Source organism: Stegodyphus dumicola, chromosome 9 (assembly GCF_044657685.1).
Source record: "Stegodyphus dumicola isolate Sdum_Otavi_A_Nest chromosome 9, ASM4465768v1".
NCBI lineage: Eukaryota > Metazoa > Arthropoda > Arachnida > Araneae > Eresidae > Stegodyphus > Stegodyphus dumicola.
Window position 1 is genome coordinate 73,966,925 of NC_140776.1, and position 25,427 is coordinate 73,992,351.

At 33.7% G+C, this 25,427-nt stretch overlaps 1 protein-coding gene across 5 annotated transcripts in view; it reads left to right on the plus strand.

Moving 5' to 3' along the window:
* The first annotated feature begins 1,332 nt into the window (after positions 1 to 1,332).
* LOC118199942 (putative arginine--tRNA ligase, mitochondrial) overlaps positions 1,333 to 25,427 on the plus strand; it is a 136,255-nt gene continuing 112,160 nt past the window's right edge. Inside the window, exons 1-3 of one of the 5 annotated variants that reach the window (XM_085823619.1) lie at positions 1,333 to 1,512; positions 18,115 to 18,203; positions 24,819 to 24,927. In XM_085823619.1, coding sequence (XP_085679745.1) covers positions 1,477 to 1,512; positions 18,115 to 18,203; positions 24,819 to 24,927 — 234 coding nt within the window. In that variant the 5' untranslated portion in view covers positions 1,333 to 1,476. Of the gene's footprint in view, positions 1,513 to 6,670; positions 6,752 to 10,779; positions 11,041 to 18,114; positions 18,204 to 24,818; positions 24,928 to 25,427 lie in introns of those variants that run through there. The other 4 variants (XM_035371834.2, XM_085823620.1, XM_085823621.1 and 1 more) reach the window with 4 other exon arrangements.

The window sequence follows — 25,427 nt, forward strand, 5'->3', positions numbered from 1 at the left end:
TTTTTTTTAATCTACGCACCTGAAGTGGAGCAGAAATTAAAATTCCATTCTTAGAATCAAATGCTGAAGCTTCAACTTTAAAATCACTTTCCTTGAAATGCAATTCACAAACCTTTAGAGAAAATTAAAAAAAAAAAAAAAAAAAAAAAAAAAAAAAAACATTATGTTAATAGTAATAGTTTAAAAATCAGAGGGTTCATTCTGAGCATTTGTAGTAAAGAATATTCATTTCACAGATAGAACCAGAGAATATTTGCAGTGATTAAAGCTCTATTTCAATCCTTTATTTCTGTATATCCTGGTTTATGTAACAAAATATTATCATTTAAAAATTTCTGAATGAACCCTTATATGTAATTAGAATCTACACTATTAATTAATAACTCTACTTTACTTACCTTTGAACTCTTTTTGGGTGAAAAGTCTTTCCGTTGGATTGCAGAAAGCCACTCTCTCTTCAAATCTTCATTTTTAGGAAAGGAGAGTACAGACACTTTTGGTCCTGTTGGGTAGTTTCCCTTACATAATGGTACACAGCATCTACCCGGCATTTTAATAACTGAAATGTTTTTATTTAAATTAATATATAAAAGGGAGTAAATAGTTATGTATAAAATATAAATTAATTATTTTTAAATATAAAAGGGAGTAAATAGTTATAGTGTATAGCTAATGGCATGTAAAATTTTAAGAATAAGCTGTGTTAGCTTATATTATAACATCAAATTTATACAGGTCCATAAAAAAATGTTTTATTCTGAAACAGATCAGGTAATATAACTATGCGAAGCCCGTTTATTCTACGATGGGCTGACACAACATTATTCAAAAAGAAATTATACATAGCCTTGTCTCTACCAGAAATAACACATGTATACTAGAACATACGCCTAAAAACGTTGATATAATTAGAAAAATATAATTTTACAGAAGTAAAGTAATGTATTCTTACCTCTCTAAAATACATCCAACCTTAAAACCATAAAAAAATCAAAGTATTCTGCTTCAGCGTTCGCACAACGTAAGAAGCTTCAGCAATCAGCAAAGAGCCACTGCATGCGTTCCGAAGTTTATTATGACCAGAAGTCGTGACGTCACACGAATTTTCGAACCGCGCGCTTAGGCTTGAAGTAGAGTCGGTGTTGGAAACCCTCCATCTTTCTTTTCTAACCTCCTTGTAGTAGAGGAAACTGCGAACCCTTGGAGTAACCGTCCGATGACGGGCGGCTAAAACCCGCCGGGAACTGGAGAAATTCAACCAATCAGAGAGGACCATTGCGCCAGGAACTTTTGACATCATTAGCCGCCCGTGTGTCCTAAATGCAGAATATGAACAACTCAGCAATATCTAATATGGCGCTATCTATGAAATAGAAACGTGTTTTTGTATTTATTTTGTAAATTAATTTTCCTTCGATTACTTTTGCTAAATTGCTAAAATCTTATAACCTATGAACGAGAAATAAAACATACATTATGGCTTCATTTTTCCGCAAACGTATTGCTCAGAAGGTATTTTTAAATGATAATGCGTATTACTTGTTACAGTTTCTTAGTTCTTTTAGAGTTATGTTTGGTAGCTTAATGATTGGTCTTTGAGCTGAAATTTCTTTCGCCTGTATTTTTTAAAGTGTAGACTATAATGATCTGTGTATTAGGTAATAACTGCGCTTTGAAAACGGTATCAAGTTAATCATGTTGCAAATTTTCATATTTCTCATTGGTTTCGTACTCTATTCTTCATCCGCAGAGAACTCGTTGGCGCTTTTTTACTCGCCAAGCTAAAACTAACAGGTTAAACGTGATATACGAAAATAAATTTGTATTAAATTCAAGTTAGCACAAAAAACAATGTGTTAAACATAACGGGATTTAAAAATTAATTTAAAAAATAACAATTAGTATTCTTATACTTACGTTTGGCCCACCAGCGGCCGAGCGGTAAAGTCGCTGAACACTGGTAGTTCGGTCCGAGGTTCGAATCCCGCGACCGGGCTGTCTGCATGGACGTTTTTGTGGTTTTCCCCATGTGTAACGTGTATACGAGCCAGTTTCCCTTTCTCCACGAAGGCATCTCTCCCCTTAGGCAGATAGCCCTCGTGTGCTTTGCCATAATTAAATAACCAACACACCTATACTTACGTTTACATTATACTTATATGTATTTTCTCTAATTCATATAGAATACTAATATTTCTATTACAAGTGTCTTTTTTTATTATTAAGTACTTTGCCTGTTGATTGATGTATTTTGGTAAGAGCCATGCCCATGTAATAAATTAATGAATGCATGACCTATCCATTTTACATAGATTTCAGTATTTTTTTTTTTTTTTTTCCAAGTTACTTGCGTACAGCTTAAAGCATTTTACGTTGAAACAAATACCTGTCCTTTTTCATAATATATTTCACAATACAAATAACCTTCAACAGTAATCAAATTTTCTTCAGTAGCATTGTTAATAAAACTAGAACTTAATACATTTTAAAATTATTATAGGGGTTGGAAACCTCATGGTTCTGCACGCTTACAGCTGTTAATAATTAAGAACATAACGTGAACAGCCACGTTACAAATTAGCATTCACCCCTCCCTCCATATTTTCTTCCTTTGATCCCGAACTGACGAGCCGAGAACCGGCATCTTTCGACGAAAACTTCTTTAATTATGCGAAAATATTTCTATCTATTCGTTGTTAAAAAATTCAGAAAAAATAATGATTAATCTTTGAATTATGGTAACTTGGCGAAAATTTGGCGACCAACCCTGTTACAGGAAGCTGCTAGTTTTTGTTTGGACGCCATTTTGTTTTCACGAAGTAAAGGCATGTTTTTTTTTTTTTTATTTTTTTTTACTCAACATTTTTTTCCAACAATCTGCTAGCCGAATTACGCTTATGCTAGAACTTTTATGGAACAAAACTACTTAATCATGACGAAGATTAGGTGCAAAATTGGGAGAAAGTGCAGAATCACAAACTGCTTGCCGCGTTTTTAAGAATTGCTCATACAAGGTATCCATGTACACGTCGACCTATTTTCACTTAAAAAAACATCCCAGATTTGCGCAAAAATGGTATTGCGCACACTCCTGACTTTATCCATGTATACTGCTAAAGTCCTAGCTAGTCCCCTTTATCGCCTTACAAAATATCGCCAAACTACCTGTTACCATATTCCAAAGATTAGCCAAAATAATAATAAATAAGAGAAGAATAATATAAATCTGCAAATGCAAACACCAACAGTGATAATTCAACAAAATGAATTATCACTTCCAACAAGCGAATACGATAAATACGCTGGGTTACCAGGTTTGATATATTATTGCCAAAGTTGGCGATGTTTACATTTACTGGGTTCTCTGTGGAAGTGCTTCCTAAATCTGTAAAAATAAATCTCATAAAACGAAAACAGGAAGGAGAAAGATTTGATTAAAAAACAATAATCTGTTCATGACTGGTTCAAAGTGCAAACAACAAATGATTATCGATGCGTGTCGTATTTTTGAAGATGTCTGTTATAGATGTATTTAACATAGCTTTCCATCGCTTATAATTTTCTTCCCCTTCTTGCTAGTGTTTTTTTATTAACTATTGTTTCAGCAACAGGCATGAATTTGATAAAATTTTAAAATCATAATATCTGTAAAATTGTAGTATTTCTTTAAAATTTTGTGTTTGGTCAAGGTCAGTACTGTGGTTGGTGTTCTGTTAAATCTTGTGTTTAGTCAAGAATATTGATTCTGAGGGCAAACAGGTACATGTCATTTTTCATCAGGAGCAAAGAATTCTGCAATGAAGGACTTGGATTTGAGCAGATTTTGAGCTAACTACCAGAAGTTTTGTTTCATTTCCATTTGATTTTCTTCTTAATTGGGAAAACTCTATTACAGGGTGTCTTGCTTCACATAGTTCAACTTTAATGTCATCTTTACTGTTATCCTTAATTAAGCTTTTGATGACTATCATTTGATCACTAGAGTCTCTTCATTTGATTTAGCAGTGCTGAATTGTATATCATTCTTCATGAATACAGCTAGTGAGTAATCATGATTGGTTGAAGAATTGCAATAAATGGTAATATTTTCTTTTGGTCAAAGCACTTGTGAAATTTGAAGCTCCACTTTTTGAGAACAAATTTCTTCCAGGTAATCTTCGGTTTTGGATATATAATCGATGGTAGTTTTTTCTCAGTCACAGAATTAACTGTTGTGAAATTTTATGCTTGACATTAAATTTATTTGATGTAGGAATGGCTAAAACATCCTTCTGTGGGGGTTGCTGTCATGGTGAGGAGGTGGGGTAGAGATCAGCTTGCCAAATTTTGATGGTGTGCTCCATCCTTTTCTGTTTTTTTGCTGTGAAGTAGTAGCATTTGAGCTGCAAAAAAGAGAAAGACAGAGCTGTATTTATAGATAAAAAGAATGAAGTGAAGCAGAAGGTAGCACCACCTGTCTGCAGAAATAGTAACAAAAATGCAAAAATTAAGTTAATAGAATTTTAAAAACATTAGAAGGACTGGATTGCAGTTAAGTCATTAATTAAACAAACTTTTGTACTCTTATAGTCTGGCCGATATATCTCAATTCGCACTGACAAGATATGTTATGAATTTCCCAATAATTAATTTGGAGAATCCATGTAATTTTGCAATTGACAGAAGAATGAATGGAAGCACAACAAGGTTATTAATGTCATTTCTAACAGTGGAATGAATTCATTGATGGCAAACTGAAAATTTTTTTAAGCCCTTTATCAATGACCACAGGAGGAAATCCTCAGCCGGTGGCAACTGATTTCAAGTAATTGAGTTCATTAGCAAGCAAAGGTTCTGAGGAACAAACTTTGAGAGCACGAAATGGATAGCAGTAAAAAAAGAAGCCTGTATTTACATGTTATCAAAACCCCTATGGCTGAGTTTGGTAAATTTTACGGACTAAAAAGAACAATTATTCTATATTCTGGTCTATAACATGCACTTTTAATACAAAAAATAAGACTGAAATTTACAAGTACATGTTATATGCTGGATGTAAAAACAATAGATTTAAAAATTAAGAAAGGATGAGCATACAGAAATTAGATTTCTACCCATAGCTAATTGCTGTTTAATTAAAAGAAATCACCTACCTTATGAACATTTAACTTTTCATTATTGGATAACATGAAATACATTTGTCTATGTTTGAAAGATGAAACAGAATTTAATGTACCTAAAGATATAATGGATATATACTATACCTATATATCCGTTATATCTTTAGGTACATCAAATTCTGTTTCATCTTTACCATCATTGTTATTCTGGTCCATCAGTAAATAATCATCTTCCATTTTATCTATATTATTAGACATACTGTATTTTTTAAATGACTTTTGAATTATGTCGGATTTAATTTCATTCCATGCTTTTGTTATCTACTCATACACTCTTTTTAGAAAAGCATGATACATTTGGTTTCCTTTTGTTCACCTTCTAACACCCATGTATTCTATTGTTGTTTTAAATTTTCTTTGAATGTTTTATTGATACACACATCTAAATATTAAACTGATGACGTTAATCCACCTGGATAACTGTCATGTCTGTATTACACTCTTTCAACAATTTCATCATATTATCCATTACATGGGATGTAAATATGTCTCCAAATTAAAAGACTTTAATTAACCCATGTCGGACATGGGCGAAAGTTACCGGCAAATTTGCACATGCCCGTGTTTTACACGGGTGCTCTTGTATCTCACGTTATTTTGTCTGAGATCCGTTCCAGTAAAAATAGATAGACTAAATTATAATTAAACTGATTTAACATAGATGGCACCACTATGCAGCATTTTTCCTGTGTAAACAAGGTGCTGCATTTTGATGATTAGCTATAAGTTTGTTAGAAATTCTTTGTTATAAAGCAGTTGTTTGGTGGGAAAAAGCTAAAATATCCAGTTTTATTACGTTAATATCATAAAAGTAAGCTGTTAACCACAAATTAACTTTTACTAAGTGTTTTTGTAATTGTTTAGAAAAAGTTATCTGTTTCATGAAGTTATCATGCTTCATGGTATATCATACAAAACTGAATTTTTAGTCATTCTTATGCTTGCAAAAATGATAATTTTGTTTTAATAATTTGAAATTCAAAATAAACATGTAATCAAAGCGTTTACGCTTTGTTTGTATAATATATATTTAATATCTTTTATCCCCTCCCCCACTCTCCAGTCACCTCCCAGCACTGAAATTGCAAAAAATAAATTATATTATACCTATGTATTTATTAAAAAAAAAAAATTACCAGTTTTTCTGAAAAAAAAAAAAATTGTGCTTTAAGGGGTTAATGCAACAGGATGCTTTTGCCAAGCATATCTTATCGACAATTTTATGCTGATTTCCTCCATCCATCCTTTTTCATGAAAAAGAATGAAAGCATTTGGGAAATCACATTTCAACATCATCTTTCTTTTAAAAATAAGCATGGGTTTGAATTTTGTAACGGCCATTAAGCAACAAAGTACTCTGGTGAGATGAGATTCTTTGTCACCTCTTGTTTTTATGTAAATCGGTTTTGTTCCTTTCACATCAAGTTTTATTTTCGGTCATATCAAACATTAATGGAGCGTCATCCATACTTCCAATATCTGACAGTGCATACTTTTTTTCCTTCATATAGCAATAACATACTTCTGGAAACTTAGGCTAAGCTGGAGATTACGGTCCAGTCGCCAAGTGAAGCGAAATTGCCCTAAATCTGGTAACCTCTTGGCTTAAATATGAATCTATGTTTTCCGATCATTTATTGCTCATTTACTGCTTATTACAATTTCTTAAATTTTGTGATAAAATGTTTTACTCCACTTTACTACTGCCTTAAAAATGGTATATGATATTATGAAAACTTTTAATATTGTTGATCCTTTAAAATGTATAGTTATTAACTTTCAAATACTGTGGTTAAAGTGCAGAATCGCCCACTTATTTGTTTGGTGCTTTTTACAAGAGTAAGAACAATTGGATTTTTGTCAATTTTCTTTGACTTTATAAGTGAAAATAAGTCGATGTGTATATGGATAAAGTCAAGGGAGTGCACATTGCCATTTTTGTGCAATTCTGGGATGTTTTTTTAAGGGAAAATAGGTCGATGTGTACATGGATACCGAGTATGTGCAATTCTTAAAAACGCGCCAAGCAGCGGGTGATTTTGCACTTCCCCCTTTTTCGTTATTTAACTTGAAATCCTGTTTTACATATTTTTGCATGTTTACAGGTTGTTTAGATATTTTTGCATATTTACATGATTTATTTTTTGCTTGTTTACAGAATTAATTCAAATTCGCAACCATTTAATATGGCGATATGATGAGTTAGCGATTTTCTAAAATGCGCGAAAACAACCGATTTGGCGACTCAGCAATTTTTCGAAAATGCGCCAAACTGGACCATAATATCCAGTTTTACCACTTATCAATTTGTAGTGCAAATCTTTCAGATGCCTTTGTGAAACTTTTGTTTTTTCTCGTAGAACTAAATTATTCCATGTCATAAACTGATTACACCAACTCAAAGTTGTTTTAAAGTTTTTACTTTCATTTGCATTCTTTTTTTTTCCCCCCCACTTTAAGGCAAATAATATGTTCTTTATTTTTTGTTAGAATTAATCCATTCTGGCAATTTTCTAGGACCTATTTCACAACAGGTTCTTCTAAAGCGGTTATCACACATGGCTACAGTCCCTGCTAGACGGGACTTTTCTGAGAAACGAGATTCTGGTAGCACTGGTTTAAATGGGAGGATTCCTAGAAAAAAGAGCCCCGCCTGAAGCGAAGTCCTGCCGAGCTATGGAAGTAATGTTGCGGCTACACGAGATTTTTTTCAAACCTCAGCAAATGCAATTTGCTAAAGCCTTTGATATTCACTTCAAAATCACTACAGAAAACGAAAATATTTGGCTTCTAATTCTGCAAATTCATTCGGGTTGGCAATGCATTCTTATCTCAAATTATGTCCCCCTCTTCCTCAAAACTCTAGAATAACTTTTTTGTGCATACCTTCATTAAAGGCAACCCATGCTCTTTGCAGAATTATTTACTTCTTCAAGCATTTTCCCCAGACACATATTATTCCTCTTATCGCTTATCAATTCAGTGTTCCATTGTTCGAAAGCTCGAAAAAAATCTTTGAATGAATAACTTCGAAAGATAAGAGCATCACACATATATCTTTAATTTTTCTTCTTAAATGGTTGCACGTATATGGCAAATATACCTAAAAAATTAAAATTGAAGTTTGAAATTACAGGTGTGCATTATATAGTTTTAAATTATAGGTGCATGTTATATGCAAGTATAAACAATACTTTTATTGTAAAAATTGTGTACAGTCAGAAGTCGTTAATTCGGACACCCATAATCCGGAATGATCTATAATCCAGACCTCAAAGCTACAAACTTTCTGCACATGCGTCGCGTTCACGCATGCGCACAGGCATTTACGAGTGCACGTAAGACCTTTACGGCTGCGAATATGTTTGTGCGCATGTGCGTTTAATGTGTAATTTAAGCTAAGCTAAAATTATCTAATTTAGTTAATGTTGCAGATTGCGTTGTTCCTTAACCCCTTAAGGCACACATTAATTTCTAATTTTCGGTCAAAAAATCACCTATTTTTTTTCTTGCATGATCTTATTCTCTAGTGCATTTTAAGACATGATCGACAAATAAAATTAATTTTTAACTAAAAATTTAATTAAAAAATCTTATTTTTAATTTTGGAATAATTTCACTTAAAGTTGTCTTTTGTTATGCTCCTTTGTATTAGAAAAGACAACATACAGGGGTACAAGTATAGGCTAATTTAAAAATATATATATATATTATACAAACAAAGTGAAAACGATTTGATTACATGTTTATTTTGAATTTCAAGTTATTAAAATCAAATTAAATCAAATTTTCATACTTGCAAACATAAAATTGACTAAAAATTCAGTTTGGTATGATATACCATGAAGCATGGTACTGCGCGAAGTCCAACATTACAGTTCCTACAATAGTATCTTGTTTCTTTCCTTATCTTTTTACCCCTCTCATCTCTTTTACTGCAACAAACGGCGCAATTTCTACAAGGGGCCGCTTTCTTTTCTGTAGGTGATACAAATTCGGGAAAGTGCCTTTCAGTTAGTCTCAGAGGCCCAGGTTGGTAACCAGGCTGACCTTTTCTTTTGGGTAACACTTTTGAATGGTATTTTTCAATTAATTTTTCCACAAGCATTTTACGGAATTCCAAATGGTCCCGTTTTCCTCCATTTTTTTGATATAGTACAAATGAATTCCATACGGATATATCCACAAGATGGAAAAATATTTTCTTATAGTACCTTTTTCCTCGTTTTCTTGTTGTTGGGTAATCGTGGAGATGCTGATCAAGCCGATCAACGCCTCCCATTGTATCGTTGTAATCAATTACAACTTTCGGTTTCTTTATTTGAGTGCCATCTTTGGCTGTTTTACTTGTATTTTCCTGATGTGTGTTATGGATTGTTGAAAGCAAACAGACATCTTTTTTGTCTTTCCACTTCATCGCCATTACTTTTCCTCTCTGAAACGCTATAACATCTCCCTTTTCAATTTTTTATTTTTAATTTCAGATTGACCTTCTTTTCTTTTACTTTTCAGAGTCCCGTAGGTATCTGTTTGACGTTTTACCAGGAAACCCGCTAATTGTGGAGAAGTATAAAAGTTGTCAGTCGTCAAACAGTACCCTTTATCTAATAACGGTTCAATCAGTGACAACACTACTTGAGTTGATACCGGCATTTCTCGATATGCATCGCTCAGATTCGTTCCTTTTCCGGTATATATAATGGATGAATATAAGTAACCGGTTTTTGATTCACAAAGAAGGTACATCTTTATTCCGAAACGAGCTCGTTTCAGTGGTATATATTGCTTCCATTTCATTCGCCCTTTATACAGTAGTAGACTTTCGTCTATCGTGATATCTCTTTCCGGTGTATATAGAGAAGAACACTTTTTATTTATATGGTCAAATACAGGCCATATCTTATTGAGCTTGGGATGGGGGTGAATCTCAGCATCGTAAGTTTCATTGTTAGAGAAATGAAGATATCTTTTTATCTCAGAATAGCGACGAAAGCTAAGGAGCTTCGGAAAAATAGGTGATTGAAAAATTTCAACTTTTGACCAATACATCCTTATCTCAGGCTTTCTAATTATACCTTGTAGTATAGTTATGGCTAAAAATATGTATAATTCTTGCATAGTAATCGGTGACCATAGGTTCTGTGATGATCCTGGATGTTGAAATGCATATCTGTTTGTTTCAGTTAGAATTATGTCCATGAGAGAGTTATCAAAAAATAATTCAAAGTATGACAAAGCATCATCGTAATCCGTCAGAGTAAAACAACAGCCAGGGTTAGCTTCAAATCGAAATCTCGGTGGTGCAACGTTTGGTTGATTTATACTAATTTGATACCAATTCCTTGCTATATCCAAAATCTCGTTGTCATTATCTTCCGATTCACTTCCATCACTCAAGAAATCATCACTCTCATGACTGAAACTGTCTGATAAATAGGCATATTCAAAATTGTCATCGTCAGAGTCGCTCATTATCAGATAACTTTTTTTAAATTACAAAAACACTTAGTAATATAATTTGCAGTTAACTGCTTACTTTTATTATAAATAACGTAATAAAAATGGATATATTACCTTTTCCACACCAAACGACTACTTTATAGCAAAGAATTCCTAGCAAACTTATAGCTAATCATCAAAATGCGCCACGTGGTTTACACAAGAAAAATGCTGAATAGTGGTGTCATCTATGTCAAATAAGTTTAATTATAATTTAGCCTATTTATTTTTACTGGAACGGATCTCAGACAAGCATTAGAAATAAAATAACGCGAGATACAAGGGCGCCCGTGTGAGACACGGGCAAATGCGTTAAGGGGTTAATCTTCGAATTAGATCCGGTTTATTATTTTTTGCAGACTGTTAGAGCAATTTCATAAAAGTAAGCTTGAACTTTCGATTATGTCAAATAGAATTTCCGATATAGATTTACTAATATGTAATTTGTATCTAGAAGCGAAAGTATGTTTCAAAATCCGAAATCTGTTTATCAATTTCACGCCGCAGATTGGAAGTTGATCTGTCAGCAGTATCCTTATCTTCAGGGCAGATGTTTTTATTTTATTTGGCTTATAATTCCTTACTAAGTGTAGTATTTCATCTCGATGTACTCCGTCTTTGATATGATTTAAATCAAGTTCCTCGTCATTATAATTTGCTTCCGATAGTGAAGAAAGTGACCCAGAGGTTATTGAAAACGAAAACATTTCGATTGACAAATTAGTCGGTATTCTCAACACAGCAATTATAGGACTTGAACAGCGGAACTTTGTAACTAACCAAGAAATTATGTCTGTTTAATAGAATTAAAGAGAAAGTATTATCACGTAAAACAAAGCAATTTAACCAACTTACATTGAAAGAAATGTTTAATAAAGTAAACAAATAAATATCAAGCTTTTTCTTTTTGTAAATTTTGATACCCTTTAGATCATAATTGTTCTTTATTTCATAAATTACAGTTTCATATTTTTAATTTTGTAATTTCTGCATGCCATCTTACCAGATTTAAACTGATGATCTATAATCCAGAAAAATCGATAATCCGGAATCGCCGAAGTCCCGACGAGTCCGGATTAACGACTTTTGACTGTATTACATATATACATATTATTATATTCATATTATACATTTGAACTGTATTCCAAAAGAAAATCAGTAAATCTAGATATAAATGGGTTTTTGTTTCTGTTGTAGTGGAAATTTTGTAGCAATTGCTTTGAGAAAGAATAAGAAGCATTGTTCCTTTAGTGATTTTACAATAAAATAATGCATTCCTGCAGAAATTTCACCTCTCTTTCTTCTGAAACATGATTCTAAATCGAGTTAAGGGCAAAAAATAACAATTTTTCTATAAAAGCCATTGGATTTTGGAATACAGCAAAACGAATGTATACGAAAATGGCGATGTTGGAAACTATTTGTGTTGCATATGGTCGCCTGAATAATTGTTCGGTGTGTGATTACCAGAGTTTGGTGTGTTCAGAAGCTTAAGCGATTTCTATTTAAGGTGGTTGTGATAAAATGTGAGTAATAAGAAGACATTTTTTGCTTAGCTGTGGAAGCAAACAAGCAAAAAGGATTTATGGTAAAGAGCTGAAATCAGATTAACTGCAGTTTTAAGAATATCAAGGAAGGGAACAGTATTGTCAGATTCAATTTCAAAAGTGAACTGGATGACTGAATCTATTGAAATTATAACAGGAAAAATCTGTGATAAATCTTCTTTATTATCTTCAAGAAGATGAGTATCTTCTGTGTTGTGAATCCAGATATGAAAAGATAGCTTCTCGAATAATTTGGCCTCAAGATGGTGTATATAAATGTCAGCAAGTACAGGACTGAGAGGATTACCCATAGCTAATCCTTCAATTTGGCAATAATATTCATTTTGAAAACAGTAACATTTTCTGTGTGTAAAGTGTTAATTTAAAATTGTTACTGTCAGTATTTAAGAGCAAATTGTCTTGATCACTTTAAGGCTGTAAATTAAAACTTTTTAGTGCCGAAGTAAATTCATTATAAAATTTTGTTGCATGTAAAATCTGCTATATATATATATATATATATATATATATATTTTTTTTTTTTTCTGATACAAGTAAAATACAAGTAATTAAATTATATGATTATAATATTTGTTCAATATCTTTTATGTGGTTTGTCTGTATATACGTAGCGTATTTGGAAATTAAGTACCGTTTCATTCTAGCGCCGTTGCAGCACTGTGGTAGGCGTCCCGCGCATGCGCACTAGTCTTTCTTGTTCACTGACTTTCAATTGTCACCATTTTGGTTGCTCTATGTTGTGTTTTCAGTTTGCTGTGAACATTCAAAATGTTTAAGACAATTAGTTACCCCGCTGACTGTGAGATTCGTGCCGTGATTAAATTTTTGAACGTGAGGAATGTTAAACCGGCCGAAATTTATCATCAAGTGACAGAAGTTTACGGTGAATACGCGATAAGTGATGGAATGATGAGAAAGTGGGTAAGAATGTTTAATGCAGGTCGAAGAAATGTCCATGCTGAGGCTCGAAGTGGTCGGCCTTCTGTTGTCACCGATGGTTTGGTAAGGAAAGTTGATGAAGCAATTCATGAGAACAAACGCTTCACAATGACAACTATTTCAGAGGCATTTCCACAAATTTCACGTACTGTTTTGTTCGAAATTGTGTTTGACTGCTTGAATTATTGCAAACTGTGTTCCCGATGGGTTCCGAAAATGCTCACTAATGTTCGCAAAACAAAGCAACTTGGTAGTGCCCTGATATTTCTCACGCGGTACAGTGATGAGGGAGAAAACTTTTTAAACCAAATTGTGACAGGTGATGAAACTTGGGTGTGTCATTTCACACCAGAATCAAAACAACAATCGATGGAGTGGAGACAGACTCATTCTCCGGAAAAACAAAAGTTCAAAGTGACAATGTCATCACAAAAAATCATGTGCACTGTCTTCTGGGATAGGAAAGGCGTTTTGCTTACTGAATTTCTTCCCAGAGGTGAAACCATTAATGCGGCACGATATTGTGAGACTTTAACAAAACTAAGGCGTGCCATTCAAAACAAACAAAGAGGAATGCTCAGTAAAGGAATTGTGTTGCTCCATGACAATGCTCAACTCCATACTGCTGGTGTCACTCAATCGTTAATTCGACAGTTTCATTGGGAGCAGTTCGATCACCCGCCGTACAGCTCGGACTTGGCGCCGTCTGACTATCACTAGTTCCTGCACATGAAGCACGAGCTTGGTGGCAAGCGCTTTGGATCTGATGATGACACGAAAAATGGAGTCGTGGCTATCGAAACTGGCGGGAAGTTTCTTTGATGATGGTATACAAAAACTGGTCATCCGCTATGACAAGTGTTTGATCATTGGCGGAAACTATGTTGAAAAATAGTTTAAGATATGTATTTTAGTGTAAAAATAAAATTGGATTCGAAAAAATTGCTTTACAATTTTTTTTTTCAAAACAGTACTTAGTTTCCGAATACGCCTTGTATTAAAAAATTTTCATTTTCCTTCCAGTAGATAAACGATATGTGCTTCAGGAAGATACCATGGAACTGCAGTCGTACAAAATCATATTATTAAAAAAAGTTTAGTTTTATCTATTTGTAAAAAAAGAGTCCAGTGTATTTTAATATGCACTTTTAATAATTTTTTTTCACTCTCTTACGAATAGAAACATAGCTTTTCTGTGAAACTTTCATTAAAGACTTGCTAGTGAATTCCTATAAACATTTCTCATGATTACTTTAGCATGTCATCATGTTTAAAGCACAATAATTGTGAAATGCTTTATAAGCAACAAATATAAACTGATATCTGGACAGTGAAGGGGATACATGTTCTTCTGAAGCAAATAATGATAGCTATCATTTGACGTTATGTGATGATGTGTTGTCAATTGTTGCATTTTGACTCCCAACAGAATAAAATCATTGTATCATTGTAAAATCATATGGGTGAATATTTTTGAATGCATAAAAAGCTATTTTGCTTTTTATTTTGATAAACGTTTTATATGTAATAGCTTTTTGTGATCTGAATGCATTGGAAATATTTTATTTCTCTAAACTTATTCTGCAAGGTAGTATTCAAAATGGAATTGTTTTCTTCCCATTATAATTATTTGTTTCAATATGACAACTGGTTTAGGACTAGCAAAAAAATAGTTCAAAGGTATTTGACATGCAGGGTGATTCAAAATTTATCTTTCAAATTTCATGGGGTGGTAGGGAAGACATCAGGAAACTGATTTCACATAGGAAAGTACGTCCTCAAACATTATCTACATAAATAAAATGAACAAATAAAAGTAATACAAGGAAACAGTACATTTCAGTGGTAAGGAATGCGATCTTTATTCCAACAAGGTAAAGCACAGATTAACAAGAGGTATTCAAAACTGCAAACATTTACATGAACACAGGATTCACAGCATCATTGCTTTAACTGGCGAACATTTTAAAAAATGTCTGGCATATTGCAGACAGTTCCTGGGGTGGGCACTATTCATGCAACAAGGTCCATTTCACTGTTGACGGAGGTATCGTACATATGGTCTTTCGTGGCCCCACACAAAAAGAAATCCATGAGTGATAAATCAGGTGACTTGGGTGGGCAAGCGATTGGTCCCCCTCTGCCGTTTCGTTGAGCTCCGAATGTTTGGTTCAGGTAATCATGCAGAGCAATTGTGCTATGAGCTGGAGACTTGTTATGTTGATACCACATATCTCGGCAGATATGTGCTGGAACAGTGTCCAGAAAAGTCAGTAAAACTGTCTTGAGAAAGCTTGGGTATTTCCTGCTGTCTAGTTGGGGTGATAGCAAGTAACAGTGACCAATGATTCCAGCCCACACATTTATGGCAAAGCCCACACATGTGAATTATGTGTATTGAACACACCTTCATGAGTGAATGAAGTTTCATCTGTAAAAAGGACAGAAAGTGGAAAACGGGGATCCATGGCACTTTTCTACATGAACCATTGTGCAGATTCCACCAGCTTTGGGTAATCGTTAGGATGCAGTAACTGCACCCTCTGCAGATGGTAAGGATGCACAGGTTCCTCGAGTAGTATTTGCTATACTACTGACTGAACCCCAAGCTGCATTGAAGTAGCTTGTGTGCTGGTATTCGGATTATCTTTAATGGACTGTAGGACTCTTCTGCGATGTTGACAGTCTGCATCAGTCCTCTTCTCCCCATATCATGCATGTTCACATAGATTGCGATGTACATGTGCAAACATTTGATGCTGCGATATTTTTCTGTTTGTGTATTGGTCTTTGTAAACTTGCCTAGGTCAGCGGCCGCTTTTGCCAGCTGCCTCTTATGCAAGATGCACATCTATTAGCTCTTGATGTTTAAAGTGATTAATCTTATCACTAGTAAGTCAGTTTGAACACCGATGACAACGGGAGTGGTTGGGTGAGCTGTATACTGGTTGAGTAAACACAGCGCTCTCACGTACATTTGCGGACATACTTTTCTATGTCAAATCGGTTCCCAGATGTCTGCCCATGAAATTTAAACAATACGTTTTTAATCATCCTGTATAATCAGAATAGTAACATATGAAAATCAACTTCTGTCCTTCAGTTCTTACCAATTCTGTTCCTTGAATGGTGTAACATGCAATTTACTTTGTTAAATAAAATCACAAACTTATCATTTTCACTATTATTTTCACTTTTTGTATTATTGAATCCTTTTCTTTCCATTCTTCTTCATTGTGCATCTAGAATGACTTGTGAAATCCTGCATTTATTTTATAAATTAAAATCATAAATTCATCACGTTTACTGTTATTGAATGGCATTTTCATCTATAATCTTTACTATATTTTCAATAATTATAGAACCTGCATGCAGCAAGCCTTTAAAAAAGAGGGATAAAAATTACTGGAAATATACATGCATTAACAGTAATTGTCAAGTTAAACATCTATCTAATATTAACATTGTTTGATGTAATTTAGAGAATCACATATGGCAACAGTAGAGGTTTTGAGTGTTGTTTGAGATGTCAAAGCTAGAGTTGCCACTTAGTAGATTTGTAAAATAAACTGTTTATACTGTCATGAGATGTTTCATTGAATAATTGATTACACTTATTTCCATTACTAATTCTTCTGATGTTCGAAGGCATAACGAAACAGTAATTACAATTGGCATTATATACACAATGGTATGCCTGTGATAAGCTTACCCAGGCTTTTCTCCCATGTACCTAATATTCTTTTATGATCATTCAGCATTTCACCAAAAATGAAGAAGATACAAAAACTATATTTGGCAAAGTTCAGAACAAATCATTTTAAAATTTTTTATTGTGCAGTTCAAGAAAAAATCCAAAATTTGGGGGAAAAAAAGCAATTAAATAAATCAATTATATACCAACATTGGCTATTGACCACTGTTAAATTAAATGTATTCTTACCTCTTATAATAATAATATTGTTTTTAAAGTAAGCATTATCTAGGAAAAAAGAAATTGTTTCATTCTATTTTATTCTTTGTTTATTGAAATAAATGATCTAAACAGTATTTTATACATTTAGTTATTATACATTTAGAAAAGTTTTACCATTCTCACAATGATCTGATGGTGAAAGTATGTTTCTTCGTAGCAAGTGTCAGTCATCTTTCTAAAGAAAATTGTTTGCCGTTGTCGTCCTGTAACAGAACAGATTCAAAGCATGTTATTAAAGGTTTAATATGAATTGACTTTAATTGTAATTGATTTAAATCATAATCAATTCATGGGAGCTTTGTTCTTGCTTGTTCATTGTTAATTATTCAGTATCAAGTTTGTTATTTGTTAACTTTCAGCTTCGCATAGAGTTCTTAATGCATAGATATTTGTCAACTCTGTAAATTCAAAGCAACTTCCAGGAGCTAGGAAATCTGTTTACATGTATAAGTTGACTAAAAGTAGAATAAATTCAGCTTTCTTTAAGCAACACATTAAACTTGTTAGTTAAGATGTGAAAATCTTTAATTTTATAAATCTTTAAATTTTACAGTTGTGTGATTTCTATGTGAATTTACCTAAAGTGTTCACAACTTTTCTTTTGAAAGTATATATAAACAGAAGTATCTTAAAAGAATGATGTTCTTCATTTCATTAAATATTTAATTTTGTAAGGTTATAGTAACTATATCTCAATGCATCCAGCATGCCCTTGAAAATCTTCCTAACTGCGATGCTTGGCATATGTATTCAAGTTGCTCAAGCCTGTCATAGATTTTATATGCAAATGAAATGCAGTTTGCTGTGTTTGAGAGAATGAATTAATGAGTTATATTTAAGATATAATTATGTGGGTCCATCTCCCAAATTCCATATTCTGAAATCTATTTTAAAGAACTAAAATATTTGAAGTGGTTTTTGTTTGTTTGTTTTTAATTTTTTTGTTAAACATTCAATAAAGTACTTTTCATAGGTTATTCCTTTTCTCCTGAACAATGAAAGCAATAAGCGTAGTGCTATCAGTGTAGTTTCATCTGCTGTCAAGATCAGTCATTCAAGAGGGTGAGTATTTGAAGGCTTTAAATACTATAATTAAGAGATACTACTTTTCAGTAGTTAAACAAAATACTTGGGAATATATTGTAGATTTGTGTTGTGTTTTACTCTTAACCCTCTGAGCGATATGGCCCTTTAATCTGCTCCTGTATTTCATTTAAGAAGCATTTACAGTAGAACCTTGAAATATGAGCACCTCTATATACGAGAAATTCGAGATATGAGGAAAGTATGAGCGAAAAATTCAGCTAAATATGAGCATTGACTTGAGTAATGAGCAAGTAGCCAGGCTCATGGTATGAGTGGCGCCGATTCCCAATCCAGCTCGACTCGTAAATCCCCTCGTCAGATAATTCAGTGTTCTTTGATCTACGTGTTTGTGCGCTTATGACTTAATTGTTTTTTTACATTTAACATGAAAATAATTATTTTATGATGCCTCCCAAGAAGATTGTTACCTCAGATAGCGCTGCAAGGAAAAAGAAGGAAGCCATGGAGTTTGGAATAAGAAAGAAATCATAGGTAAACATAAGCGTGGTGTAAGAGCGACGGAATTGGTGAAGACTTATGGCTGTTTAACATCGATGATCTGCACTATTCTGAAGAAGAAGGAAGAAATTAAGAAACTTGATGTGGCCAGTGAATTTGCCATTACTGCCAAGCACTGTCTAAAACTTGAGAATGTTGAGAAGCTGTTGTTGGTGTGGATTAACGAGAACCAGTTAAAAGGTGATTTGGTGTCGGAAGGTATGATAAAGGTAAACTAGGGTTATATTATTTACCAGTGTTATTTATTGGAAAAATTGATTTTTATGTTTATATTTTTGGGGGTTCGGAACGAATTAATTGGATTTCCACTATTTTCAATGGGGAAGTTTTTTTTTTCTAGATACGAGAAATTTGCTATACGATGTCAATGCTGGAACGAATTAAACTTGTATCTCGAGGTTCCACTGTATTAGCTAAATATGTGCAATTTCTTAATTACATTTTTTAGTCTCTGTTGCCATAGACCTCCGTTTGTTAAGACAATAATTATTTCATTAAAAAGTAAAAATGCAAAATATTTTACGTAATAAGGTAATGTATAAAGTGGCAAAAATCTCATGTCTGGATAAAAATATTCATGACACTCGAGATTAAATAGTGTTAGTTTAAGCTCTTTTATAATTTTTTTTAATTAGGGAAGTCTAACAGTGATAGTAATTAAATGTATATGACTTTAAGACTTGTTTTATTGACAATGTTTAGTAATTTTTTTGTTAAAAAATAACTATTTTAAAACTCTGTCTTATAGTCAGTTATATTTTAAAGAAAGACCCTATTTATTTATATAATTTCTTGCATTATAAAAATATACAACTGGTTTCTGTTCATAAATTTTCATCAGAAATGTTCATCATCATTTTAAAAAAGTACTTTATTAAATCACTGCCACCTTATTTAAACACTGTATTATACAAGGGGATTCAGAAATAATAAAACAAACTTTAAAGAGTAGCACATTACACAAATATTTTTTGTATAGGAATGAATGAAGTGGCACATTGAGGTGCCAGTACAAGAAATAAGGATCATCCTAAGGGAAGGGATTGCTTTGTGAAGAAATTTTTAAGGGAAAATGCTCTATTCATGTTACATATGGAAAAACTAATGACTACATTTTGGTATAGTCCCTGAATAACTGTAATTTGTACTGAACTTGATTCCTATATGTAATTTTCCCTTATACGCTTTCCAGTAAATTAGAGAAGTGGATAGTACTAAAGGTTTCTTGCTACCGGTGTGTGGGGGGGAAACATGTAAGCCCGGAGAGATCATCCTTTAACATAGAAGTATTGAGAGTGCAGGCTTTGCTTTTTAGAGCCACTTTGCAGTATGTTGTGCTTAACCTTCTTAATAGCTTAAAGTGGTAACTACTTGAATTGTGCTGTGTCAAACTGAGAAGAGCTATACAAGTACATCTGTGGGGAGTTCTAGAACTGTAAAGTGTTTTTGTTGTGAAAATATATTTTATCAAACTATCATCAGTTCTGTATGGATTCAATCCATTATGAACCAGTACACATGCAAATTTTTGGTGTCAGGAATGAGGTTGAATGCCGGTGACAAGGGTTACGGAAAAACAAACGAGGCAATTGTTGGCAGCCTTTGCCACATTTAAAGACAAGATAAAAGCAGACCAAGAATCCATTAAAAAGAAGATTAAAGAAAGAGCTTCTGTCATCAAACAACAAATCAATAAAAGAGTTTCTGGTGCTGTCACAAAGGAAGCTGACAGCTTGAAGAAATCCATAGCTGGACACAATTCTGATGCCTAAATCCACAGCTATGCCTTTCCGATCCTCTCTAAAGTTACCTGCAGCTAGCCCATTTACCTGGATTTGGACCCAGGCTGAAGTACCAGTGCTCAGTGGTCTCAATTCACTTGTAGGATCAATAAAACAAATTATTCTGTTTTTGATATCATAAAACTGGAGGGTGAAGCTGCTAACTGAATAGATTGAATTATAGACTGAAGTAAAACACCCAAGAATTATTCTCTAATTGAGAAGGAAATGCCTTCATTTGGGGATTTGTGTGTATACTTTATATTGTTACGAATTTTATGTGTATGTAAATAATTTTAGTCAAATTATATGTGCAGTTGTAGTATCTTTTGTATAATATAGCATAAAATGCTTGAAAAATTGAAGCTGTGCCAGAATACACGAGGGAGTCTATTTAACATTGAGATGTCTGAGTGTATCTCTCGCTAAATTGGCGAGATATGACTAAGCTGGCAACAATTACTGTGACTAACTTGCTGAACGTAGTGACATTTTGGTATGGTCCCTGAATAACTGTAATTTGTACTGAACTTGATTCCTATATGTAATTTTCCCTTATACGCTTTCCAGTAAATTAGAGAAGTGGATAGTACTAAAGGTTTCTTGCTACCGGTGTGTGGGGGGGAAACATGTAAGCCCGGAGAGATCATCCTTTAACATAGAAGTATTGAGAGTGCAGGCTTTGCTTTTTAGAGCCACTTTGCAGTATGTTGTGCTTAACCTTCTTAATAGCTTAAAGTGGTAACTACTTGAATTGTGCTGTGTCAAACTGAGAAGAGCTATACAAGTACATCTGTGGGAAGTTCTAGAACTGTAAAGTGTTTTTGTTGTGAAAATATATTTTATCAAACTATCATCAGTTCTGTATGGATTCAATCCATTATGAACCAGTACACATGCAAATTTTTGGTGTCAGGAATGAGGTTGAATGCCGGTGACAAGGGTTATGGAAAAACAAATCAGACAATTGTTGGCAGCCTTTGCCACATTTAAAGACAAGATGAAAGCAGACCAAGAATCCATTAAAAAGAAGATTAAAGAAAGAGCTTCTGTCATCAAACAACAAATCAATAAAAGAGTTTCTGGTGCTGTCACAAAGGAAGCTTACAGCTTGAAGAAATCCATAGCTGGACACAATTCTGATGCCTAAATCCACAGCTATGCCTTTCCGATCCTCTCTAAAGTTATTCACATTTGATGGAAAAAACTGGCAAATGTACAAGACTCTTCTTTATGGTGGCAAATGCAAATGGATGGAATTCCGAAACTAAGGCTTGCTATCTCACCCCTTCTCTGAGAGCAGATGCAGCAGATACCCTTCAGACTCTGCCTGAAAACCAGAGGCTAGATTTTGAAGCTCTCTCCGGTGCATTGGAGCTGCGCTTTGGCAAAAATTGTGTAAAAGACTGTAGTAGGCTTCAGTTGAAATTTTGCTAACAGAAGCCCATGGAAACACTCCAGGTGCTCGCCATGGATGTCAAAAGGCTGTCTTATCTCATCTTTTTTGGTTGTCCAGCTGAAACAAAAGAAATCCTGTCCCTGTAGTACTTAATCGATGGGATCAGGGATCCCAAGATACAGAAAGTCCTGCAAATGTCGGATATCAAGGATCTAAAAAGTGCTTTAGTGTACACCATGAAATTCGAGGCTGTAAAGAGGATCAAAGCTGCTCACTTGTAGTAAATCAAGTAACTGCTTATTTAGACAATTCAATGCCTTAAAGTAGAATATGCGTGACAGCAAATAAATTGGTGCTGGAACTGTGGTGGTGAAGGTCACATACAAAGAAACTGCAGAACACCCCAAGGCATATGAGCTAAGACAACTGTCAGCAGGAAGGAGTTAAACCAATTAGTGGCTATTTCAGGGGACGGGCAGAGATCACCATGTATTGAGAAGTGCTATTTTAAAGGGCTTCAGATTTTTGCAATGATTGGTGGTTGTAATGGACTCTGTATCATGGATCATATAAATGGAGTTCCCTGCAATTTGACTGTCATTACAGGAGCCAATGTTACTATCATCAGAAAAGATTTGGCCTAATGATTCAAAGGTAAACGTATCTGGATGCCACACTGCATTACCTTCCAGACTGTATTAGGGAATAAAATCAATGCCAGTGGAAAGATAAACGTTGGCGTCACATTTGGAAGTGCTGCCTACCATCACACAGCATATGTGAGAAATATTACAGATCCTTGCTTATTCAGACTTTCTAATAAAATACAATCTTTCCTTGGACTTCAAAAATAATAAAGTGCATCAACTGCTTTTGAGGACATAACTATGTTCAGAATTAAGGATGAAGGAGTTAAATCCATCCATCAAATAACAGGCCAGGACAGTATCCTAGTACCAGCATGAGTAGAATTTTTATTGCCTGGATTCATAGTTGAAAATAGGAATTCCGTTATGGCATAATGGAATATCCTAAGATCTGTAACAGTTCGAAAGGTGTACATATAGCCTTGCGACTAATCAACCTATCGAGGACTGTCATCCAGATGAAAGTTGCCAATGTACGGGATGAGACGAGAGTCATTAGGAAAGGTGAAGTGGTTGCAGCATATATTTCAGCAACTTGCATTTTATGAACCAGTCTAAAAGTTTTGTGTTTTCAGAGAGTTTCAGTTCTCTGTGTTTTCACAAGGAGTTATTGCAGAATGCACATCTAAGCGATGAATAGGAAAGTGCTGCTGAATGTACCAGTATAGAATTTCAAGATGTTCCTCCCTCACATCTTCTGATGTAGGTCAAATCAGTTTGGCTCTTCATAGAATTGATATGGGAGATCATCCACCAATCAAGCAACATCCCAGATGTGTCTACCATTTGCTAAACAGGAAGAGGTTGAAAAACTTCTAAAGGACATGCAAGAAATCAATGTTATTAAGTGTTCAGCAAGTCTTGGGCCTTTCCCATCATCCTGGTCAGAAAGAAAGATGGTTTGACTTGACTGTCGCTAGGTGAACGATATCACGAAGAAAGACACCTCTTCATAGAATTGACAACATTCTAGATACTCTTTCTGAAAACAAGAGGTTTTCAATGCTTGATTTAATGAGTGGATATTGGCAGGGTGAGATACATCCTGATGACCAAGAAAAAATGCCATTTGCTACCGGACAAGGACTTTGGTAGTTCAGTGTGATGCTGTTTGGATAACATTATGCATCAGCAACATTTGAGCGTTTAATGGAGACTGTGCTGAGAAGTCATTCCTACAGAGCCTGTCTGATATACCTAGCTAACATCATCATCATCATCAGGAAAAGTTTTGAAGAACATTTGGAAAACATTAAGGAGGTGTTTCAGAAATTGAAGGAAGCCAATCTAAAGTTAAGTCCTGCCAAATGTAAATTCTTCAGACAAGAGTGGGTTACGTCGGTCTTGTCATCCCTGCCGAAGGTGTATATATGGATCCAAAAAACGTGTCAGTAGGTAAAGATCATAGACAACCCCAAAAGTGTCCATCAGCTTAGAAATTTCCTTTGCTTTGCACCTGCTATAGGAGAATCCTGCTATAAAGAATTTTTCTTCCATCGCAAGATCCCTCAACAAACTGACAGAGAGCAAGCAAAATTTCATGTGAACAAAAAAATTTGAAGATGCATTTAACAAACTGAAGGAGGTTTTAATGTCTGCAGCAATCCTGACAAACCATTTATTCTTGACATGGATGCGAGCAATGAAAATGTCAGTGCTGTTTTGTCCCAAGAAATAAATGGTCAAGAATGTGTTGGGAGCACATGTCTATCTAAACATAAATCTGAATAGCACAAAAAAATTACAAACAATTTTGAAGAAGAATGTAAGTGTTTTATTTTTGTAATGTGTCACATAACCTATATTTAATAATTCACATTTGTATCTTAAATTGCTGAAGTATGTTTTCTTTTCGTATGTTGATAATGTTTACTAACATATGATAAATTTGATAGTTTGGAAATCTTTCCAGGGAAAAAAAAAAAAAAAAAAAAAAGGTGCAAAAACCATTAACTTGCTCTCGAAAAGTAGCTTTTACCTTTTCATCTGTAAAAAATGGGCAGATTATGCCAAGGTGGTTGCGTTAATGCGCAGGTACCTTAAAGTATAAAAATTAAATAAAAGGTTTTATTTATCACTAACTAGCAACAACAGACTGTCATATTTCTAAATTCTTTTTATAAGAAGCACCTATTTATGTATTTGTAATAAACTGGAATGAAGAAAAATGCTAATATTTTTTCAATATCTTAAAAGTTAATACTTTTTTCCTTTTTATTATTTTAATTTTTGTATTTTATGTTAGGAGGCACCCACAATTGTTACTTTCTTGGAAGAAAATAACCAGTTTAAGTTCTGAAAGAGATTTCAAGGAATTAAATCCATCCTTACTTGTCAAATTATTAAGAAATCAGGTAATTCAAATGGTATTAATACAGTGAAATAAGTTATATGGTTACTTTCAAATCTTTGTATAATTATATGTAGAGGTAAGAACAAATTTGAACTGTCTGAAATCTGAAACTTCAAATTCCTCAAATCTTTCACATAAGAATAATAATAAGGGGAAAAACTTTTTTAATATTAATTTTTAAATAAAGCAAAATTTGAAATGCATGTTTAATAAACAAAACCTTAAAATATGCTTGTTTTTATTGAAGGAATGTAAACAAAGAAATATATAATTACAACTCTTTAATCTTGAGATTCATTTTTCTCAACATAATTTGACAAAAGCATATGAGTAACTTTTCAGATTTAAACAGCCATGATTGAGTAATAAAACTGGAAGAGGTGCATGGCATAGTTTTTATATACCATGACATGAGGAGCTTGAAATAGCCATAATTAAAATGAAAAGGCAACACTTTTATGTATATGTTATATAGCGTACAGTATTTACAAGTGCTGAAAG